At 35.7% G+C, this 19710-nt stretch overlaps 2 protein-coding genes across 8 annotated transcripts in view; one reads left to right on the forward strand and one right to left on the reverse strand.

The window, feature by feature from the left end:
* MACROD2 (mono-ADP ribosylhydrolase 2) overlaps nt 1–19710 on the reverse strand; it is a 2131323-nt gene that overhangs the window by 1757915 nt on the left and 353698 nt on the right. The window lies entirely within an intron of this gene.
* On the forward strand, nt 851–15451 carry FLRT3 (fibronectin leucine rich transmembrane protein 3). 4 transcript variants are annotated; one of them, XM_032143319.2, is made up of 3 exons: nt 851–1067; nt 9119–9312; nt 10893–15451. In XM_032143319.2, exon 3 carries the CDS (start codon nt 10945–10947, stop codon nt 12892–12894), a length of 1950 nt encoding a protein of 649 aa, XP_031999210.1. In that variant the 5' UTR covers nt 851–1067; nt 9119–9312; nt 10893–10944; the 3' UTR covers nt 12895–15451. The 4 variants fall into 4 exon arrangements, with proteins under 4 accessions (XP_031999210.1, XP_031999208.1, XP_031999209.1 ...); XM_032143317.2 differs by having other exon boundaries at nt 9119–9867; nt 10893–15385; XM_032143318.2 differs by lacking the exon at nt 9119–9312.

Consider the following 19710-nt stretch of genomic DNA (forward strand, 5'->3'; position numbering starts at 1 on the left):
ACAGTAACTTCTTCACCTCCAAAAGAACAGACAATTTATATTCTTTTGCCCTCTCATAATAATCAATCAGTGACAGTGTGTATATATATATATATATATATATATATATATATATAATATATATTCTGCCCAGGCTGGAGTGCAATGGTGCAATCTTGGCTCACTGCAACCTCTGCCTCCAGGGTTCAAGTGATTCTCCTGCCTCAGCCTCCCAAGCAGCTGGGATTACAGGCGCCCAGCTAATTTTTACTACATGTTGGTCAAGCTGGTCTCGAACTCCTGACCTCAGGTGATCCTCCCACCTCAGCCTCCCAAAGTGCCGGAATTACAGACGTGAGCCACCACACCCAGCCCTGATGTATATATTTGAATCTGCTTTTTATTCATATTTGAATAAATATTCACAGTTGGGATTATTGGCCTACATCTTGCACAATTATAACATTATTTTAGCTAGGGAATAATAAAACTAATTTGATTTTGGTTAACTTATTTTCAATACAGATGGTTTAAAAATAAGACAAAGCCTGTCTTTTTCTATTGTGATCTTAAAAATATCTTTCTAACATGCTTTTAAAAAAAACACATAAGTATGCTACCACTGCCTTGTAGTAAACTTTAGAAAATGTTGAGATTCCAAAGGGCTGCCTACAAACCAAATGGCATCCTAGCTTTGGCAGGCTGATGCTTCATTTCGGCTGCTCTCGCCCCCTCTAGCGTTTGCAAAGCTCATCTGTCTGATTATACAGTTACCTCACTGAACAAGATCTTGGCTAAGTCCTGCCCATCTATGACATCACCCCCTTCTTCAGCCACTGCGAGGTGAAGCTTTAAACTTCAGACTTGGAGGTGGGCTGTGTGCAGTAAACTGGAATGCTCTCCCTCGCTCACTCCTCAGTGTAGGAGTGATCTGAAGCAGGACAAGCTCAGCCTGCAGCTGCCGTGGGCTTTGTGTGGACTGGACGCAGAGCTTGGGAGACGGGGGAGGGCTATTACTCCAATTCACAGTCAATGGAATTACAGCTATAGCGGCAGTGTATATAGGATTGCTTTTTCTCGTCTTCCTGGTAAGTGTTTTCCATGTTTTTTCTTATGATTGTCCCAGAAAGTTTGCTTGGTTTTACTCTCTAGAAAGAAAGAAACGACTGGATACTATGAAAAATCCAAACAGGAACGCTTGCTCTGTCACCAGAACAAGCAATATATGTGCGTGCAAGCCAGCAATGAAAAATTTCACTATAATGGCTAAATGTAAGAAGTTTCTTAGAAACTTCTTTCATTTATAAAAGATAGTAAGTGGCTATTTTCTGTCTTGAGTAATTGCTATGTGAAAAGAGCCTTATGGAAAACATTGGAAAGTTCAATGTTAAATATTAAAGAATACAAGGAGATTCTTCACAGATAGAAAAGCAACTTGGTGTGTACTGTATGTGTGGTATGATCACCAATTGCTGTTTTTACAACTGGGAAAGAAAATCAATAATCCCTCAGCCCATGAGTACGCAGTACATGAAAAGCATACATCTTGCTCACAGCTAGCCGAGCTACTCCTGGAGACTTATGTGCCTCTGTAAAGGATTAACAGCTACACCTAGATTTTAAAGCTTGCACTGCTATCGTGCCTGAGCTGCTTCAAGCATTTCAGGCTTGCAAATCTCAACTAGTAAATTGAACTCAGAGGAGGGGGAGACACTCTTCCAAACCATATTCCCTCTTCAATAGAATGCCAAAATCCATTGCTTAGGCAAGTGAAGTATGTGACTAGCATAGTAAATGGCTAAGTCTACTCAGAAAAACTAACAAAGCTCACCCTGGAAGCTATGCCTGATGTATGCAGTGAGTTTGGGGTAGCAGGAAAGAAAAATAAATGAGTAGAGCCCTCATCAAGTGGGTTTTGCAGAGGATCCATTCTTTGCAACTTATAATAGGAAAATCTTATATTGGAAGAAATGCATTTATACGACAAAGCTTGAAAAAGTAGTTAAATGTATCTTCTCCAAATATTTTGTTCACTGAATTAGGTCTGAAACAAAATGGTTGCATATAGGTAAAGAGTGCAACAGGCCCATCCATGTCTTCTCAACATCTGGGGGGTTCATTTTTATTATTTTATTTAGAATTTAAAAGAAAAAAATTGATTTTTTTCAATTGCTAGTCCAAAATCTCTAACGGTTTTACTAATAAGGCTATTTTAAATATTCTTAATAAATCTATTAATAAATCTGCCTAAAATGCTCATCTATGTTATTTTATTATCTAGAAACAACATAAATAAAGCCACTAGAAAAGTCCTTCAGCTGTAGCAATGCCTTTCATTGATCTCTAACTGCATAAAAATATCCTGACCAGCCTAAACATAAAGAATAAATTTGTCTATATTCAGGGAGAATCACTTATACCTGACCCAAAGTGACAGATGACAAATATTCATCTCTTCCGAAATGAGTAAAGAAAAATTAATCCTTTAAAAGTACCACAATCAATAATATCAACATTACCAACTACTACAAATATTAATGATAATATGCCAGGTTTTTCCATGGGAAAATTAAATCAGAGATATGCCCCTTAGTTTGGACACATATATATACACACAGACAAACGTACATCTATTTATTACCCTGAAATAAAAACAGGGTTATAAAAACGCATAGATTTACTAAGAAAACTAAAATTTGATTTTTTTGAAGAGCACAGCCAAAACACATCAAGCCCAACGTTCAGCAAAATATTAGTGAATGAATTCATTACTATTGTGGTTCTGTATAACTGTCTACCAGTTATTAATTGGGTTTTTCATTTCGCTGTACCCCACCCTTTAAAATCAATTATGACTGGGTTCAAAATGCACAATTAAACACTTCCCAAACATAACGATTATGAAATATATAATTGGATAGCAAATAAAGTTTTTACAAAAAGAAGAAAAACAGTAAGAAAATTTGTCATAACTAAATGTGGCAGCAAAATAGAAGGTATGTTTCTTTTGCTTTCAAGTGTTAATTAAGGAGCCTACAATTCTATCAAAACTTTTTCAGAGCTAAATGAAGCAGTGTGAAATAAATTTGGTTGAAATCTTGTGGCTGTCAGACTTTGTTAGCAAGCTATTAATTATCTTTACCCCAGCTTCTTCTCTAGACTGTATTGCCCAATCAAATAGAAACTCCAATTATGCTCAGCATCTCCTGCCTAGGGACACAAGACCCTAATGAACACTCAGTCTCTCTAGACGAAAAATACAATAATCAGCTTTAAACATGCAAGTGCACTGCAGAGAGATTTTTCTGTGCTTTTCTTGGCCACACACCCTAAGGCTTCCTCCTTTTTCTGGATTATTTTGAACAGTTTTAAGCCCTACAAAAATCAGTGCAGGGAATTTGGCTTGTCTTAATAATATATTAATGTTTCTTCTTGCTTTTCACTTTTGATATGCCAATGTTCATATCAACATTAAATCTGGTCAATGAAAAACATATTTGGTTTATAGTTGCCATTTCAGTCATTTCTTAACTTTTATGCCTCTTTTTAAGGTGGGTGGGCTATATAACAAAGAATGTGATTGATTAATGGCAAAATCCAGAGCTAACTTAAAAATTCTGAATAGATCTTCTTATATATTCTTTTATTCAAACCCATTTATTTAAAAAAAAAGCATTAGAAATAACTGTTTAAATCAAATGAAGACTACCATAAATAAAGTCAACAATGGAAATAAGATTCAGTAAATTTTTCAAAGGCCATAATTTCTCCCCTCCATCTTTCCTCCTTCCCCCTTCCCTCCCACCCCCCACCTTTTGCCCCAGAGGCCTTCACTGTTCTTCTCAACGGGAGGCTTTGTTGTAATTAAACCAGAGAAAAACTGGCCAGCAGCAGCCAACATCTGACTTGCGGCTTCTGAAAGCAGTGTTCTAGTAGAGTGTACCACCCCCCAGTGGGCAAAAACTCTACAGTAAAAATCTCTCAGCAATATTAATCCTCAAAACTGCATTTTCTCTTCAGAGCATAAAAAGGGATGTTTCTCAGCTCCTTCTAACATTCTACCATTTCAAAAATTTACTGAAAGTCAACAAATAAATTTCCAACAAAGAGTTGGTCTTCTGAAACAGTATTCTTCCTCTTAAGAAAATAGGTATACACATTTCAGAAAGTATTTTCTAGTTTCAAAATACAGATCGACATAACGAAATTTGGTTAAACATCACACTAAAAGACAGTTTTCAAAGCTATGTTTATGTTGTGTAAGAAAGAACTTTGAGTTATCTATTTACGAAAACCCCAGAGAAAACAGATTTTAAGTAGAAAGCAATAGAATATAATTTAAGCAAAAGCTAAAATTTCATTTGTTTTGCATACGCATAATCTCTTTCCTACCCTAAAATCAAGTGTCAGGGATGTATAAAAAGCTTTCTGCAGGTATTATTCTGTTTAAATCAAAGGAGGGAGAAATTGCTCTCACTTGATGAGACAATGACAGCTTTTGTTCTTTATTCTTTCACTTTACATGTGCACAAGTTACTGAGGCAACTTTGAAGAGAAAACCCACAGACCACATTTGGTTAAAAACCATTTTTAAAGTGTGCCACTGGACTGTGAATTGATCAGTTTATGTGTTGTTGATTTTCTTCCTCTTCATCTGGTTTAAGTAATACCCTGCTTGGACATGAAAAACAATGTATTTTATGATTTCAGGTGGTCTCACCGACCAGTATAGTGCTTGCCACACAGTAAACTAAAGTAAATCTATTTGCTGAACTACCGTATGGAAACTTAAATGTTAGAAATTTAAAGCACATCAACCAAGTTGTATCCACACAGTTAAAAAGGAATTTAAAGTCTGCAATGGTAAAATGTGGTTTAACACAAGTAGGCGTACTTTTAATTGCATTTGCTCAAAAGTCAGCACAAATTTAAAGCATGCCCCCACCCCAAACTCTATACCACTTACCTTCACCACTCTCTAAATTAATATCTTACTCGTTCTTACAACTCTTGTTCTCTAATTCATTTACTTTGGGTTTAATATTATAAAAGGAAGCAGCATTCACTATGCTGAAGGATAATATCCCGGTTTGCCTTTTGGTTTTAAGGATGCTTGATTTAACTTTACAAGTCAAAATAAATGAAGCAGAATTTGATTCATTTGTCACAAACGTACCGGGGAAAATAATCAGTAACAGAAAAAGAAAAAGTAAAAATACTTAGCATTGGAAATTTTATCCCCTATTTTCCATAAATGAAACAAGGACTTTGTTCAGGCTAGAAAATAGCCTGGATAAAACCAAGTATGAAAAGGCACACTTGCTTTTCTGCCTCTCAGCAAACCCTTCAGACTTCATGACTCTCAAGAGGAGAGTGAGAGGTCCTTCTGCTTGCCTGGCATTAAACAAAAGAATTGGAACTTTCCTGAAATCTGATGATCGTGGAAAATTTAACTACCAGACGGGCTGCTTAGAAAGCATTTTGCTGTCACTATCAACTAACCTGATGTACTCCAGTTTTTCAGTTTAATCATATATGTAGTTTATTTGAAATACCGTTTGTTGTTGCAAAGACTTAGCATTCACAGGTTGAGCTTTTTTGGCAGCAATTTAAGCCTTAATAAATAAATTACCTCCCTAATACTCTAAATTATGATTGTATAAATTCCAGTTTACCTAGAAATGTTCACAAAGTTGGATACATTTGTTTAGGCATGCGTTTTCTTTAGTCTCAAGGTTTTACTTAAAACAATGCAACTAACTTGGATTAAAAGTTCTACATGCCATTAGATTTTAGATTGAATATTTTTAAAAGTCCCCAGCATGAAGAAATCATTCTGTGAGAGAAATCATTAAAAATAAACTAAAATCTCAAAACCTTATACTTGAATTAATATTTTTCAATAATGAGTAATGATCAAACAGGTCAAATCAAAATCAATTTAAATCTAAGGCATTAAATAAGAAGTTAGCACTACTATTATATAGCTTCATCTTAATCTAAGTAATATTCTCAAAACATAAGAAATACCTTCTCATAACACTCCCACCTCCAAAATATTGTAGTAGCAGGGAAGAAATCATATAAACATGTAGATTGCCGCAAGTTCTTGATTTTATTTAAATACCAGTTTTCTATTCAGATACAACTTCTTATATTAGTTTTCCTAAAATAGTATCCTTATCTATTTACATGTTTTATTGGGTGTATCATGGAAATAAATTGGAAGCTTTTCAGATTTGATGATTACCTTATAAATGCAAAAAAAAATCCAAATTTTTATTTGTAAAAATAAACTGAATATGAATATAAGGATCCCTATTAAAAATTTGATTCATCAGTGAGGTGATTATGTTTTTCTTCTTTTTACTACAGTTTTAAGTGTTTTATAGTTAAATAATGATTCCATTAAAAAAGTTTTTTAAATATTCCATTAAGTTACCAGGGCTTCATTTATGTTTCCCCCCCAAGTTACCCCATTAACAGTATTTTTCTAAAAGATTGATTCATTTTGTTCAGAAGTAATGGCCTCTTTCAAGCCTAGGCAGACAGAAAGGCTCTGAAGTCAGTGTTGTGGAAAACTGGCCACAGTGTCCATGCCAGTGGGGATCATTTTTCTTTTCATCATCGACATTTGACTACAGTATTTCTAGGTGCGCAAATATGTAGATCCAGCTCAGAAAGGGGAAAGTCTAAGCATAGGAGAGGATCGTTCATTTTTGATGAAGAGATCCTTGCAGCCTTTAATATGCCAAAACCAAAACCCAAAAATCTGTTTAGCACTATAGTTTCAAACATAAATGGGAAAGAGAAGATATAAAACGTAGTCAAACATGAACTGTTTTGAGCCTAAGGGAGTAGGAGCATATGAGAGTAGCTCTGAACGTAATCTTCATTTCTGAAAGAGTATCCTTCTCTCCTAAGAAACCTGTTTTATGTTTTTGCCTTTTATTTTAATACAATGTGGGGAGAAGAGAATGACATTTTCCAAGAACTTAATGAGATTTAAGGCTTTCTGTTAATCCCACATTATTACCACTATTGTATGAATGGCAAATGTGAGTTTGCATATCAAACAGAATAGAGGAAGCAGCTTCACAAATGTAAAACAGGTAAAATAAACAAATTAATCTTCCGTCTTTTCACACCAATTTATAACTCTTTCATTCTCTGGGTTAAAAATGTGAAAATCAATACATATTGTTAGAGCCTTATTTGGTGAAATATATATATAATTCAGGTACAAGATAAAAGACATTTATTTTATGTCTAGTTAGCATTATGATCATCACCTTGGACACACTGTGGTCTGACCTGACTCAGGGAACAATCAGTTTTTAAATTCCAATCAGCAGATTCATCATCTCAAGTATATATTGCCTCACCATCATCCCTGGAATATCAGAAATGCTTGACTCTTGGTAACATTTTAAGCAGGTTCTCACTTGTTATTTTTATAATGGTTTTTAATTAGTTTCTAATGCAATTTAACATAAGCAATTGTTTTCTAAACTTAACCACATTATTTTATATGTTGAATAATTTTCAAGTTTAAAAAACTTTTACAGAAGATACTTTAAAAAGTAACTTTGTAATTATAATTTCAACAGCTTGGTTTTCCATTTTCACACACTGAGAAAGCAACAGTTTTCAAGAAAAGATACTATTGGAGTTTGACAATAATGAGCAAAGCCCTAAAGGCATCACAGTAAAACCTCACATTAAACAATAAATCATTTAAACTTTCCTCTGTGGGTACTTTGCAATATTCACTAGAGACTGTTTGATCCATCTGCTAACTGCTATTTTTGTTTCAAGTTGCCTAAATAATAAATTATATGTATCTGTAATTTTTTTCACTTTTCTTCTGTTAATATAGCCTATGACCATGTTGGTATGTAGTTAGCAAACTAAAAGAAACTGAATTTTTGCAGAGAACCAGAAACACAAATTGTGGCCTTATTTAACATACTCGTTCAGCAGAGTATTTGAATTATGGAACAGATGCTATCCTTGTTGGATATTAGGTAGCAACTGTGGGAGAAGCAAATTGCTACTACTTTAGTCCTTACTTTCAGGGTCACATATTTACAGGATACTCAAATGTTCCCTACATATATACAAAGTATCAGAGTGGATGACCCTGCATAACCAATTCAAATATTACTCACCTCCTCTAAACTCTTAAAAATCTTCATGCATATTGATAATGGGCAAAGCAGTCAACATTAAATTCAATGATCTCTTTAGTCAAGCCAAAAGTCTTATTTTGGAAATGAAAAATACACTTATTAAAAACCGGCAATATTCATGTATGAACCTAGAAAGAAATGCCCCATCTGGTTTTGATGTGCTTTCCTAATGGTCACTACAAGGAGACTGAAATAATAGTGTCCCTTCTGTTTCAAATACAAATTTTTTTTTCATACTCGGTATGCTAAAAGAAAATTAGAACAGTATTCTCCAGAAAAACTAAATATGACTGGAACTTCTATGTCACCTTTTGGGCAAGAATACCTGAGTGCTTAGAGTTTCAAGATCACTAAGTAGTCCTTAGATACACCCCTAAAGAGAAAGGAGATGATGTCTACATTCTGCAGTTGGGAAAATTGAGACCTGCAGGAAGAATCAAACAGAACACTAAGCAAATCAAAAGAAAAGCTTTTAAAATAGTCTTTTCAACTCTAAATTGTGGATTGTGTGACTTTGTTAAATCATGTTCAGAAATGCCTAAAAAGTTACCTTGGCATTTCTGTCAAAAATATTTGTTAATGTATTTGCTCACCTCTTTGACATGTACTTGTTCTCTTCTTTTTAAACATTTTATCATTTTATGCATATGATTTAAAAGTAAATTTTTAAAGACTGGCTTGAATTTGAAAGCCATGGTGTTTAATTCAAAGTGACACAATCAGATAACAGAAATTATCTGTTTGATGACAATCTCAACTTTGGCTCCTACTTTATTTGTATAAGAAAATGACAAGTCTAAAAACAAAGAGGTCAACCTATCCCTTTTGACTAACCACTACGATGAAAGATGTGTTATTTTAAGACATTGAAATTAAATGTCTAGGAAATTTCTCTAGTATGTTAAAGTTCATTATTAATAGTTCATTAAAACCTTTTACTTTCACAGGAGATGCTCAGTCCCAGTATATTTTAAAGAAGAGAAATATAAAGAAAATTTAGTATGCCTCCTTTTCTTTCCATGAAGAATTTAGTTTCCTTTACTTCCTAAAAGAGAATACCTGTTCTTGTGTAACGTGACTGCACCAGACATTCCAAAAAATCAGCAAGAAGCAAAAGCTGGAAATAGCTATTTCACAGCAGGTAATCATACCTCAGGATGTAGCTACTGTACAAAGTTTATACTTGGATAATCCTGGATGGGAATAAAGGTAGGGGGTAACTGCCTGAAAAACCTATTACTATACAGGCCTTAGCATCATGAATGACTTTCTTCATGAGGATCTGAAGTTACTATCTCTGACCACATTGCACAGAAGAGCCAATAAGAATTTCAAAGAGGGCAATTTCCACTAAGGGAATTAAGCTACACAAAAGGAACCTTCACACAGAAACTCTATCAGAAAGAAAAAAAAAAATACATAGGAAGCCATGTGTCCTACATAGTAACAGGAAGCAGAATTGTTTCTGCCCCCACTTTAATGAGCTTGCCCACCATGCTGAACTGCAGCTGGAATGTTCATTGACAACAGCAAGCCTGATCTGGAGGTGTGTGCGACATAGGATTACTTGAATAAACGGTGAAGAACATTTCCAAGGACTTAACAAAAGTTTATAAGTCCCAGTCCCTCACCAGGAAAATAACATATGTGCATTGGATATTCACCCCCGCAAAATTTACTCACATCGTTCAATAAGGTAGGAAAAACAAAGTATTTTATTTTCATGCCTAAAATTACAAAGGCTAATTAATACTTAAAAGGACAGAAGAGATTATATTACACAATACATCAGTATAAATCTATACTTTGCCAGCCATAGAAAAAGTTGATTTATGTTCTAAGGTTAGAATTTAAAGAAATATAAATGCACTGTGAAAACACGTTATGAGATAGAAAATAATGAAAAATGTGGACAAAGTCATTAAAACCTGCAGTATGAAACATATAACAAAATGCAAACAGAAGAAAGACAGAGTTTAATATGAAGTGAAATTTTCCACTTAGGTTAGCTGGATGTATTAGCTTTGTAATTCTTTCCCAAAAATAAATGAAGGAATCATTCTTATTTTCTTATAGAAATCCATCCATTTAAAATAATGCTTAAAATGAATAACCAAAGAAAACGAAATGACATTAATAATCAAAACAAACTATGGGTTTAATTGAGATTGAGGATCTCAAGATGTGTGTAACTATTCCTAAGTATGAAGAGAATAGGTATTTTTATGACATTTTTCTACACCTGTATAGTTTTTGCCTAATAAAAAGTAAATATAAAAATGTGTGGTTTTTTGATAACAGTAAAATGATTACCTTTAAATATAACAAATAATATTCCAAGGTGTTACTTATTATGAATATTAAGTAAGAAATGGATATTCAATCAGCTTGATCAGTGACTGTCTAAAGGTTGATATAAAGTATAATTAAAATACTTTAGACTATTCAATAAAACTTCAGTTATATTTAACATTTCAAAATCAAATGGATTTAGGACAGATACTTTTTAATTTATAAAGAAATTAAGAAACCATTAAGGTAAAGAGATTATATGACAGTGTCTATTGTTAGCTAGCAATAAACCCTATTATGCCCCCTCCCAAAACAAATTAAAATATTAAAAGTGATTATGGATATTTTAGTTTCCACATTCGTTTTAAATATTATATTCAGTATGCTGGCCTTATTGTTTTCTGTCTTTTTTTACTCACTTCATTTTAGGGTTCTGAAGTAACGGAAGCTACCTTGTATAAAGACCTCAACACTGCTGACCATGATCAGCCCAGCTTGGAGCATCTTCCTCATTGGGACTAAAATTGGGCTGTTCCTTCAATTAGCACCTCTATCAGTTATGGCTAAATCCTGTCCATCTGTGTGTCGCTGCGATGCGGGTTTCATTTACTGTAATGATCGCTTTCTGACATCCATTCCAACAGGAATACCAGAGGATGCTACAACTCTCTACCTTCAAAACAACCAAATAAATAATGCTGGGATTCCTTCAGATTTGAAAAACTTGCTGAAGGTAGAAAGAATATACCTATACCACAACAGTTTAGATGAATTTCCTACCAACCTCCCAAAGTATGTAAAGGAGTTACATTTGCAAGAAAATAACATAAGGACTATCACTTATGATTCACTTTCAAAAATTCCCTATCTGGAAGAATTACATTTAGATGACAACTCTGTCTCTGCAGTTAGCATTGAAGAGGGAGCATTCCGAGACAGCAACTATCTCCGACTGCTTTTCCTGTCCCGTAACCACCTTAGCACAATTCCCTGGGGTTTGCCGAGGACTATAGAAGAACTACGCTTGGATGATAATCGCATATCCACTATTTCATCACCATCTCTTCAAGGTCTCACTAGTCTAAAACGCCTGGTTCTAGACGGAAACCTGTTGAACAATCACGGTTTAGGTGACAAAGTTTTCTTCAACTTAGTTAATTTAACAGAGCTGTCCCTGGTGCGGAATTCCCTGACTGCTGCACCAGTAAACCTTCCAGGCACAAACCTGAGGAAGCTTTATCTTCAAGATAACCACATCAATCGGGTGCCCCCAAATGCTTTTTCTTATCTAAGGCAGCTCTATCGACTGGATATGTCCAATAATAACCTAAGTAATTTACCTCAGGGTATCTTTGATGATTTGGACAATATAACACAACTGATTCTTCGCAACAATCCCTGGTATTGTGGGTGCAAGATGAAATGGGTACGTGACTGGTTACAATCACTACCTGTGAAGGTCAACGTGCGTGGGCTCATGTGCCAAGCCCCAGAAAAGGTTCGTGGGATGGCTATTAAGGATCTCAATGCAGAACTGTTTGATTGTAAGGACAGTGGGGTTGTAAGCAGCATTCAGATAACCACTGCAATACCCAACACAGTGTTTCCTGCCCGAGGACAGTGGCCAGCTCCAGTGACCAAACAGCCAGATATTAAGAACCCCAAGCTCACTAAGGGTCACCAAACCACAGGGAGTCCCTCAAGAAAAACAATTACAATTACTGTGAAGTCTGTCACCTCTGATACAATTCATATCTCTTGGAAGCTTGCTCTACCTATGACTGCTTTGAGACTCAGCTGGCTTAAACTGGGCCATAGCCCGGCATTTGGATCTATAACAGAAACAATTGTAACAGGGGAACGCAGTGAGTATTTGGTCACAGCCCTGGAGCCTGATTCACCCTATAAAGTATGCATGGTTCCCATGGAAACCAGCAACCTCTACCTATTTGATGAAACTCCTGTTTGTATTGAGACTGAAACTGCACCCCTTCGAATGTACAACCCTACAACCACCCTCAATCGAGAGCAAGAGAAAGAACCTTACAAAAACCCCAATTTACCTTTGGCTGCCATCATTGGTGGGGCTGTGGCCCTGGTTACCATTGCCCTTCTCGCTTTAGTGTGTTGGTATGTTCATAGGAATGGATCGCTCTTCTCAAGGAACTGTGCATATAGCAAAGGGAGGAGGAGAAAGGATGACTATGCAGAAGCTGGCACTAAGAAGGACAACTCTATCCTGGAAATCAGGGAAACTTCTTTTCAGATGTTACCAATAAGCAATGAACCCATCTCGAAGGAGGAGTTTGTAATACACACCATATTTCCTCCTAATGGAATGAATCTGTACAAAAACAATCACAGTGAAAGCAGTAGTAACCGAAGCTACAGAGACAGTGGTATTCCAGACTCAGATCACTCACACTCATGATGCTGAAGGACTTGCAGCAGACTTGTGTTTTGGGTTTTTTAAACCTAAGGGAGGTGATGGTAGGAACCCTGTTCTACTGCAAAACACTGGAAAAAGAGACTGAAAAAAAGCAATGTACTGTACATTTGCCATATAATTTATATTTAAGAACTTTTTATTAAAAGTTTCAAATTTCAGGTTACTGCTGCGATTGATGTAGTGGAGATGCCTGAACACAATTCTATATTTTAGTATTTTTTAGTAATTTGTACTGTATTTTCCTTGCAAATATTGGAGTTCTAAACCATTTACTTTGTGTTCTACTGAGTAAGATGACTTGTTGACTGTGAAAGTGAATTTTCTTGCTGTGTTGAACAATCAGGACTGCATTCACATGAGATCCTTGTAGTATAAGCACAGGCCATTTTTCACTTTGGTATTAATAAAATGTAAAAAAAAAAACTGGCTGAATGGCTGAATGAGATAAAATTTAATTTTAAAAAATGGTTATGAAATAATGTTCCAATTATTAAATTTGTATTATCCCAGTCATATCCAGTAAATCAAAATGTGTGAAGTAATGGGCAATATCAAACTTCCTGCATATCTCCATTTTTGCTCTAGGCAAATTAGTTATCCTTAAAAAAGTTAAGCATATCTTCTGAACTGAATACATCAGCTGGCATAAAAGGAGCGTGAAGTCTGTTAAAGCCATTGTCAGCAAAGCTTTGAAAATAAAGGACTTCACAAAAATAGTAATGTAAATGTGCTTCCAAGTTGGGGAGGAAATGTGTACTTAGGAAAACATGAAAACTTAGACTTGTGTGTAATGAACACAAATACCAAAACTGTATTTTGGTTTTGCCTATACCATCCTGATTTTTGAAAAGTGAATTATAAATACAAAATTGTTAGTGTTTATGATGTTTTTATTATAAAGGATGTCAGAGAAACTTTATGCATCTTAAAAATGTAATTATAAGCGATTCCCCTCAACAATCCAGAGAAAGTAGTTCTTTAAATAAGAGATAATTTAAAGAAAAATAAATACTAGACATCAAATTTAGATCTGGTTTATGTCAAAGGTTTAACACTGTACATAAATGTTCAATTTACTTTTACAAAGATCAAGATTACTGCCCATTACTGTCACAATTTTCCAGATATTACATAATGAACTTGTAATGTAACATTTCCTTCTAGCTTCCTACTGAATTGTGAGCTATTACTTGTTGAAAAACCATATCACTTTTCTTTTGCCATGATTTTTTTTTTTTTCAACAAAAAACCAAAGTGCATTGTACGCCCTTTGGCCAGTCTTGTATGTGCCTTGATCCAACGCTACATGTATTCAGCTTTTAAAACTCGACAAATTTTTCATACTCCTTAAATATGAAAAATTATGGTCTTATTGCTGAATAAAACGTTTAAAAAGTACAGAATAATTGTGCTTGCTTTTTCAGGATTGTGTTACTATCACTAAGTAGCAAATTGCCCAGCACATTAGTCCTAAACGTCCCATGTATTTTTCTAGGCATAAAAATAAAAGTTGGCTAAAAATTTTAAAAAATCAACAGCTTGAGGTTGTGTATCATTTTACTTCAAAGAGTTCAGTGTTTCATGTATAAATGTATTTCCTCTTACTTATTCACTGTATAGATGGAAAATTTAAGAAATGGTTTCAAAGCCTTTCTCTTAGGCGCACTGCTGCCACTGTCCTGATACTTTTTAAGGTGGTCTTTGAAAAACTGTTTTTTTAAAATAGCCTTTTAGTAGAGTGAGTTGGCATTTGTGATACTGTGAAATACACACTTTCTCTTTGTCCCTGTTTCTGGCATACAACTCCTAAAATCCTTGCACTCTTCAAAGTGATATATTTTCATATGCTAATGAGTTCACTGATAGCTGGCAGGCCCTAGGTAGCTTCAGGATAAAGTCTGGTCATTGAAAAGACCAAGACATGATTATAGGGTTGGGGATTTACAACCCCAAACCCTAACCTCCAGAGAGGGGGAAGGGGATGAAGATTAAGTTGATCACCAGTGACCAATGGTTTAATCAAGCATGCCTATGTAATCAAGCCTTCATAAAAAAACAAAAGGCCAAGATTTGGAGAGCTTCCAGATTGCTGAACATGTGGCGGTTCCTGCAGGATGGCATGCCTGGAGAGGGCATGGAAGCTCTGTGCCCACCTAGACCTCACCTTATGTTTCCTGCCATCTGGATCCTTTGTAACATCCTTTATAATACATCAGTAAATCTGTTTCCTTGCATTTTGTGAGCTGTTGTAGCAAATTAATAGAACACAAAAAGGGGATCCTGGGAAACCAAACTTTAAGCTGACTAGTCTTGCAACTGGTGTCTGAAGAGGGGGCAGTCTTGTGGGAATAAGCCCTCAACCTGTGGGATATGACACAATTTCCAAGTAGACAGTGTCACGATTAAACTGAATTGGAGGACACCCAGCTGGTATCTGCTGAAGAACTGATTGCTTGCTTGGTGTATGGGGCAAAACTTGGTAAGACAAGTCTTCTATGTTGATTATTGTTGAATGAGAGAATTAAACACACACACACACACACACACAAACTTTGAGTTTGTGTTTTCCACACAGAGTATCAGAAGACTTGAAATCTCAGATCTACCACTTAGGTATGCAATTAAAAACAAACCACTTACCCTTCCTAGCTATGTTTCCACATCTGTAAAAAGGTGTTATTAGTACCCTCATTTTTGTGAGGATTAAATGACATGATGTGCATGGAAACTATACAATCTTCTACAAAATATAAGTTACTACTATTATTATGGTCAACAAATGTTTGCCATCTGTTCCCAAGTTTTACTAGATACTGCTCCTTTTACTCCTCTGCTGACAAGGAGAATCTCCAAGTGACTATGAAATCTTATTAATTATTTGTTTGCTGTCTTCAAAATGTTTCCCAACACTCTGTCTTTTGGCTTCCCATTATGGCTGTTTTTGAGGGACAACTTAAAGATGAATGTGATTAACATTAAACATAGAGAATGTTTCTGAAGGAAGTTTGACTTTTCTTCTAGAGGTTTTGAGTAGTTTAAGCTATAGCTCTGCTAGAAGTCAGGGAAAGGACTGGATGTCTCCATAAAGTCTCTATAAACCTGTAGTTTATAAAAAGCAAAAAAAAAAGAGAGAGATTATACTGATATTTTCCAATCAGTATACCTTTCATGAGCATAGAAAAGTTTGTGTATGTTCTAAAATATACCTTCTGATTATGTTGCCTGGAATAAATCAGAAACATGTTTTATACTAGCAAATACACAGAGCACCAAGAGGATACAAGTTTTTTCTTTACCTACACTTGCTATAAAATCCAGTTGCTTTGCAAAATACTATATATATATATATATATATATATATATATATGCATTTCAATAGAATATCAAGATACAAGTCTCCACCTTAAAGGGCACTCAATAATTATACACACATTTCCATGCATCCCAAACTAAATGATTATTAATAAGACTAAATTCCAAATCAGGTACTAACAAATTTATAGGGAAAATAATCCAATTCTGAATATATAGCATATAGATTAAAAAAAAAACTGGGAAAGCTACAAAAAACTAGAGGAAAAAAATTACTCCCTTGCTAAATGTTTGACAAAAAACAAAAATTGTTTTTAGATGCAGCCATTTGTAACTGCGTTTAATCACTGTACTTATTCTTGCTCCCTATTAAAAATGACACTGTGCTCTATCTTACAGCAAGGCCGATTTATTAAAAGTATTATTCCCCTATTCCAAACAAACTAGTGAAAAGAACTTGGCTTTAGTAACTACAGTTTCTGATTAATGCATATTTTATAGCTACATGCCAACATGACAATTTTCATGAGGAATCCAAAGAGAGCTACATGCCCTAAAGCACCTGAAGCATGGGTATTAACGGAATCAATCCACCAATGAATGTACTATTAGTTCATTGCTGCTGAAAATGGTAGCAGCATTTAAAATTCTAATTCCTTTTTCCTTCTTAGCATGATTAGCAAATCTTAATTTAGCATAGTCTTAGAATTACAAACACCGTACTTTTTGTTTTGGGACTTTTTGTTAAATTAGCAAAAAATAACTCATACTTATCAATCACTTTTCAAGAACTTCAAAGTTCTCTACAAATATTCTTAACTAGTCAAGACTTTTACTGACTGGCTTTTTTTTTTTTTTGAGATGGAGTATCGCTCTGTTACCCAGGCTGGAGTGCAGGGCGCAATCTCGGCTCACTGCAACCTCTGCCTCCCGGATTCAAGTGATTCTCCTGCCTCAGCCTCCCGAGTAGTGGGATTACAGACGTGCGTCACCATGCCCAGCTAATTTTTGTATTTTTAGTAGAGACGGGGTTTCACCATGTTGGCCAGGCCGGTGTTGAACTTCCAACCTCAAGTGATCCACCCGCCTCAGCCTCCCAAAGTGCTGGGATTACAAGCGTGAGCCATCACACCCAGCTGGCTTCTTTTTTATAAGTAGCAGATGGCTTGCCTTCAAGAAGTGTGCTGTCTACCGATTATTAGGCATAAACAGCAGTGACAGTTCACTGCTCTGCAGTAAAGAGGAAGAAACAACTACATCTATTTGAATAGCTCAAGGAAGACCTCATGAAGGAGATATAGGATAGGTGTTGAGGGGTAAGAAGGAGTTTAAAGAAAAGCAGATACTGGTTATGAAGAAAAAATAGTGACCAAAATTATCAAGAAATAAAAATGGGCAATGTTTCTCAACCCCAGCCTTGGTCAGAATCACTTGAGGGAGGTTTTTATTAAGAGGTTTTACTGGGGCCTGATTAGGCCCCAATAAAGACTTACTAAATTAAAAGCTCCCAGATGAAGGCTAGGCATGTACATTTCAAAAAATTCCAAAGGTGATTCTGATGTGGTCAAGGACCACTGATTTAGGAGGTGTTTGGATAAAGGCCAATAGTCCAACTGAAATACAGAGTCCATAAAGGAGGTATGACTGGAAAGGTTTTTTCCATTAGGCTTTGTAGTGTGTTGAATTCCAAGCTGAGAAGTCTGCATTGATATTCTTTGGCAATGACTCTTAAGCAGGTATATAAATCATCAGTGCACTTCAGACAACATTTTATAAAAATAAAAAATATTGCTTAAAGATGAATGGGAGAAACTGGGAACAAGAAGACAAGTTAGACGGCTATGCAGTATTTCAGGCAAGGGGAAATAAGGGCCTGAACAGCGCACTGCCAGTGAAATGGGGTCAAAAAAGAAATAAAGAAAAGAAAGCTTTAATTAAAAAGATACAGTAAAAAAAGTAGAATATTGAAGATGATGAAGATTTTCAGCACAGGTAAATAGAATGTTGGTAAGGCAATTAATAAAGATGGAAAACAACTGAGAAGAAACAGATTTCAGAGTATTTTGTAAATGTTGGCTTTGAACAGGTGACTATGTGCGCAGTACGGGTTTACATCTGCTAATTATTAATAGTGCCCTCTTCAACCCTCCACAGTGACCCAGTTTAGATAATAAATTAACATAACCTTAGGTTTACATTATCCCTCTGGACATGTCTACAGAAGGTTACAAAGGAGGATGTGGGGACATATCCTCAGCATCAGGAAGGGAAACCATATCTAAGAGGTGAGTATTAAAATTGAGAGGGCGGATGAGATAGTCAACAGAAAATAAGCAGAGAGAAAAGAGGTGCGAAAGGAGTACCTACCCTTTGTAGCAGGGGAACAGGGAGAAGAATCCACATCAAAGAAACAACAAACAAAAGGGGGGGGTTGCAGAGAAGGAAAAATAATCACAGAAAGAAAATATTATGGAGTCAAGGAAGGAAAGTATTAAAAAAGGAGGATGTCAAAAATGTTATCAGGGTAAAGACATAGAAGAGGTCACCACTGAATATGAAAAATGAGGCGACCCTTGGGGATTATGAAAGCAGTGTCTGCAGAGTAATGAGGGAAAAGCCTCTAGGGTGCTGATAGGATAATGGGAGATAAAGAAAACAGCAACAATGATTAAGACTACTCTTTCAAGAAGTTAAGAGGGTGAAGGGGTCTTGTTGGGTCATGCGGAGGAACAAGATAGAAAAAAAGGAAGTGAACACCAGGAGGGAGATATATCAACCTGAGGAAGAAGATGGGAGTATAGTGAGAGGAATCTACAATGAAGACAGGAAGCATATTTAATAGGAGAAAAGAAAGTTGAGATGCCCAAGAGGTGCAGCCCAAGCCATGACTGTGGCTCTAGGATGCCTGAAATAAAGACTGAGAAGCTACAGTTTTACAAGAATCACTAGCTAGGAGAACAAAGTCACTGAGAGAGATGGAATGAGTTGGTATGAAGGTAAGGTTTGTAGTCCAGGCCCTAAGGAAGATGGGGAAATGTCCCAGAGATGAAGAGGATGGAGAAGATGATGGGATTAGGTGATGCAGATATAAAATACAGACTTCAGAATAAAGGTTTTTGAATAATGATGACAGAAGCACAGTCACATCTTTCAGGTTTGGAGAAAACATTTTTGAGACTACCTACCTACATCCCACACCTCTCCCCTACCCTACTTTCATCAAATATTGGTAGTTTCTACAGATAGAGCAGATAACAGGAAAGGTCATCCTCAAGGAAAAACGTCAATTAATTCAATACTGTGGGAAGAATGCTAAGAAAAATGCCAATCACATGGGAAACTGGAACCCAAAAGAAGAAGACTGCAGTGGGCCTAGTAAAAGCAGTTAGAAAACGATCCAGGGAGGAGATAACATTCTCAGAAAGAAAGAGACATGAAACAGGAAAGTAGAGTGGGAAGGGCATTGCACCTAGGACTCTAACAGAT

This window comes from Hylobates moloch, unplaced genomic scaffold, assembly GCF_009828535.3.
Source record: "Hylobates moloch isolate HMO894 unplaced genomic scaffold, HMol_V3 SCAFFOLD_21, whole genome shotgun sequence".
NCBI classification, from domain to species: domain Eukaryota; kingdom Metazoa; phylum Chordata; class Mammalia; order Primates; family Hylobatidae; genus Hylobates; species Hylobates moloch.

Excerpts from the sequence above, each read along its gene's own strand:
- FLRT3 (XM_032143319.2), top strand. The coding sequence starts at position 10,945 with ATGATCAGCCCAGCTTGGAGCATCTTCCTCATTGGGACTAAAATTGGG.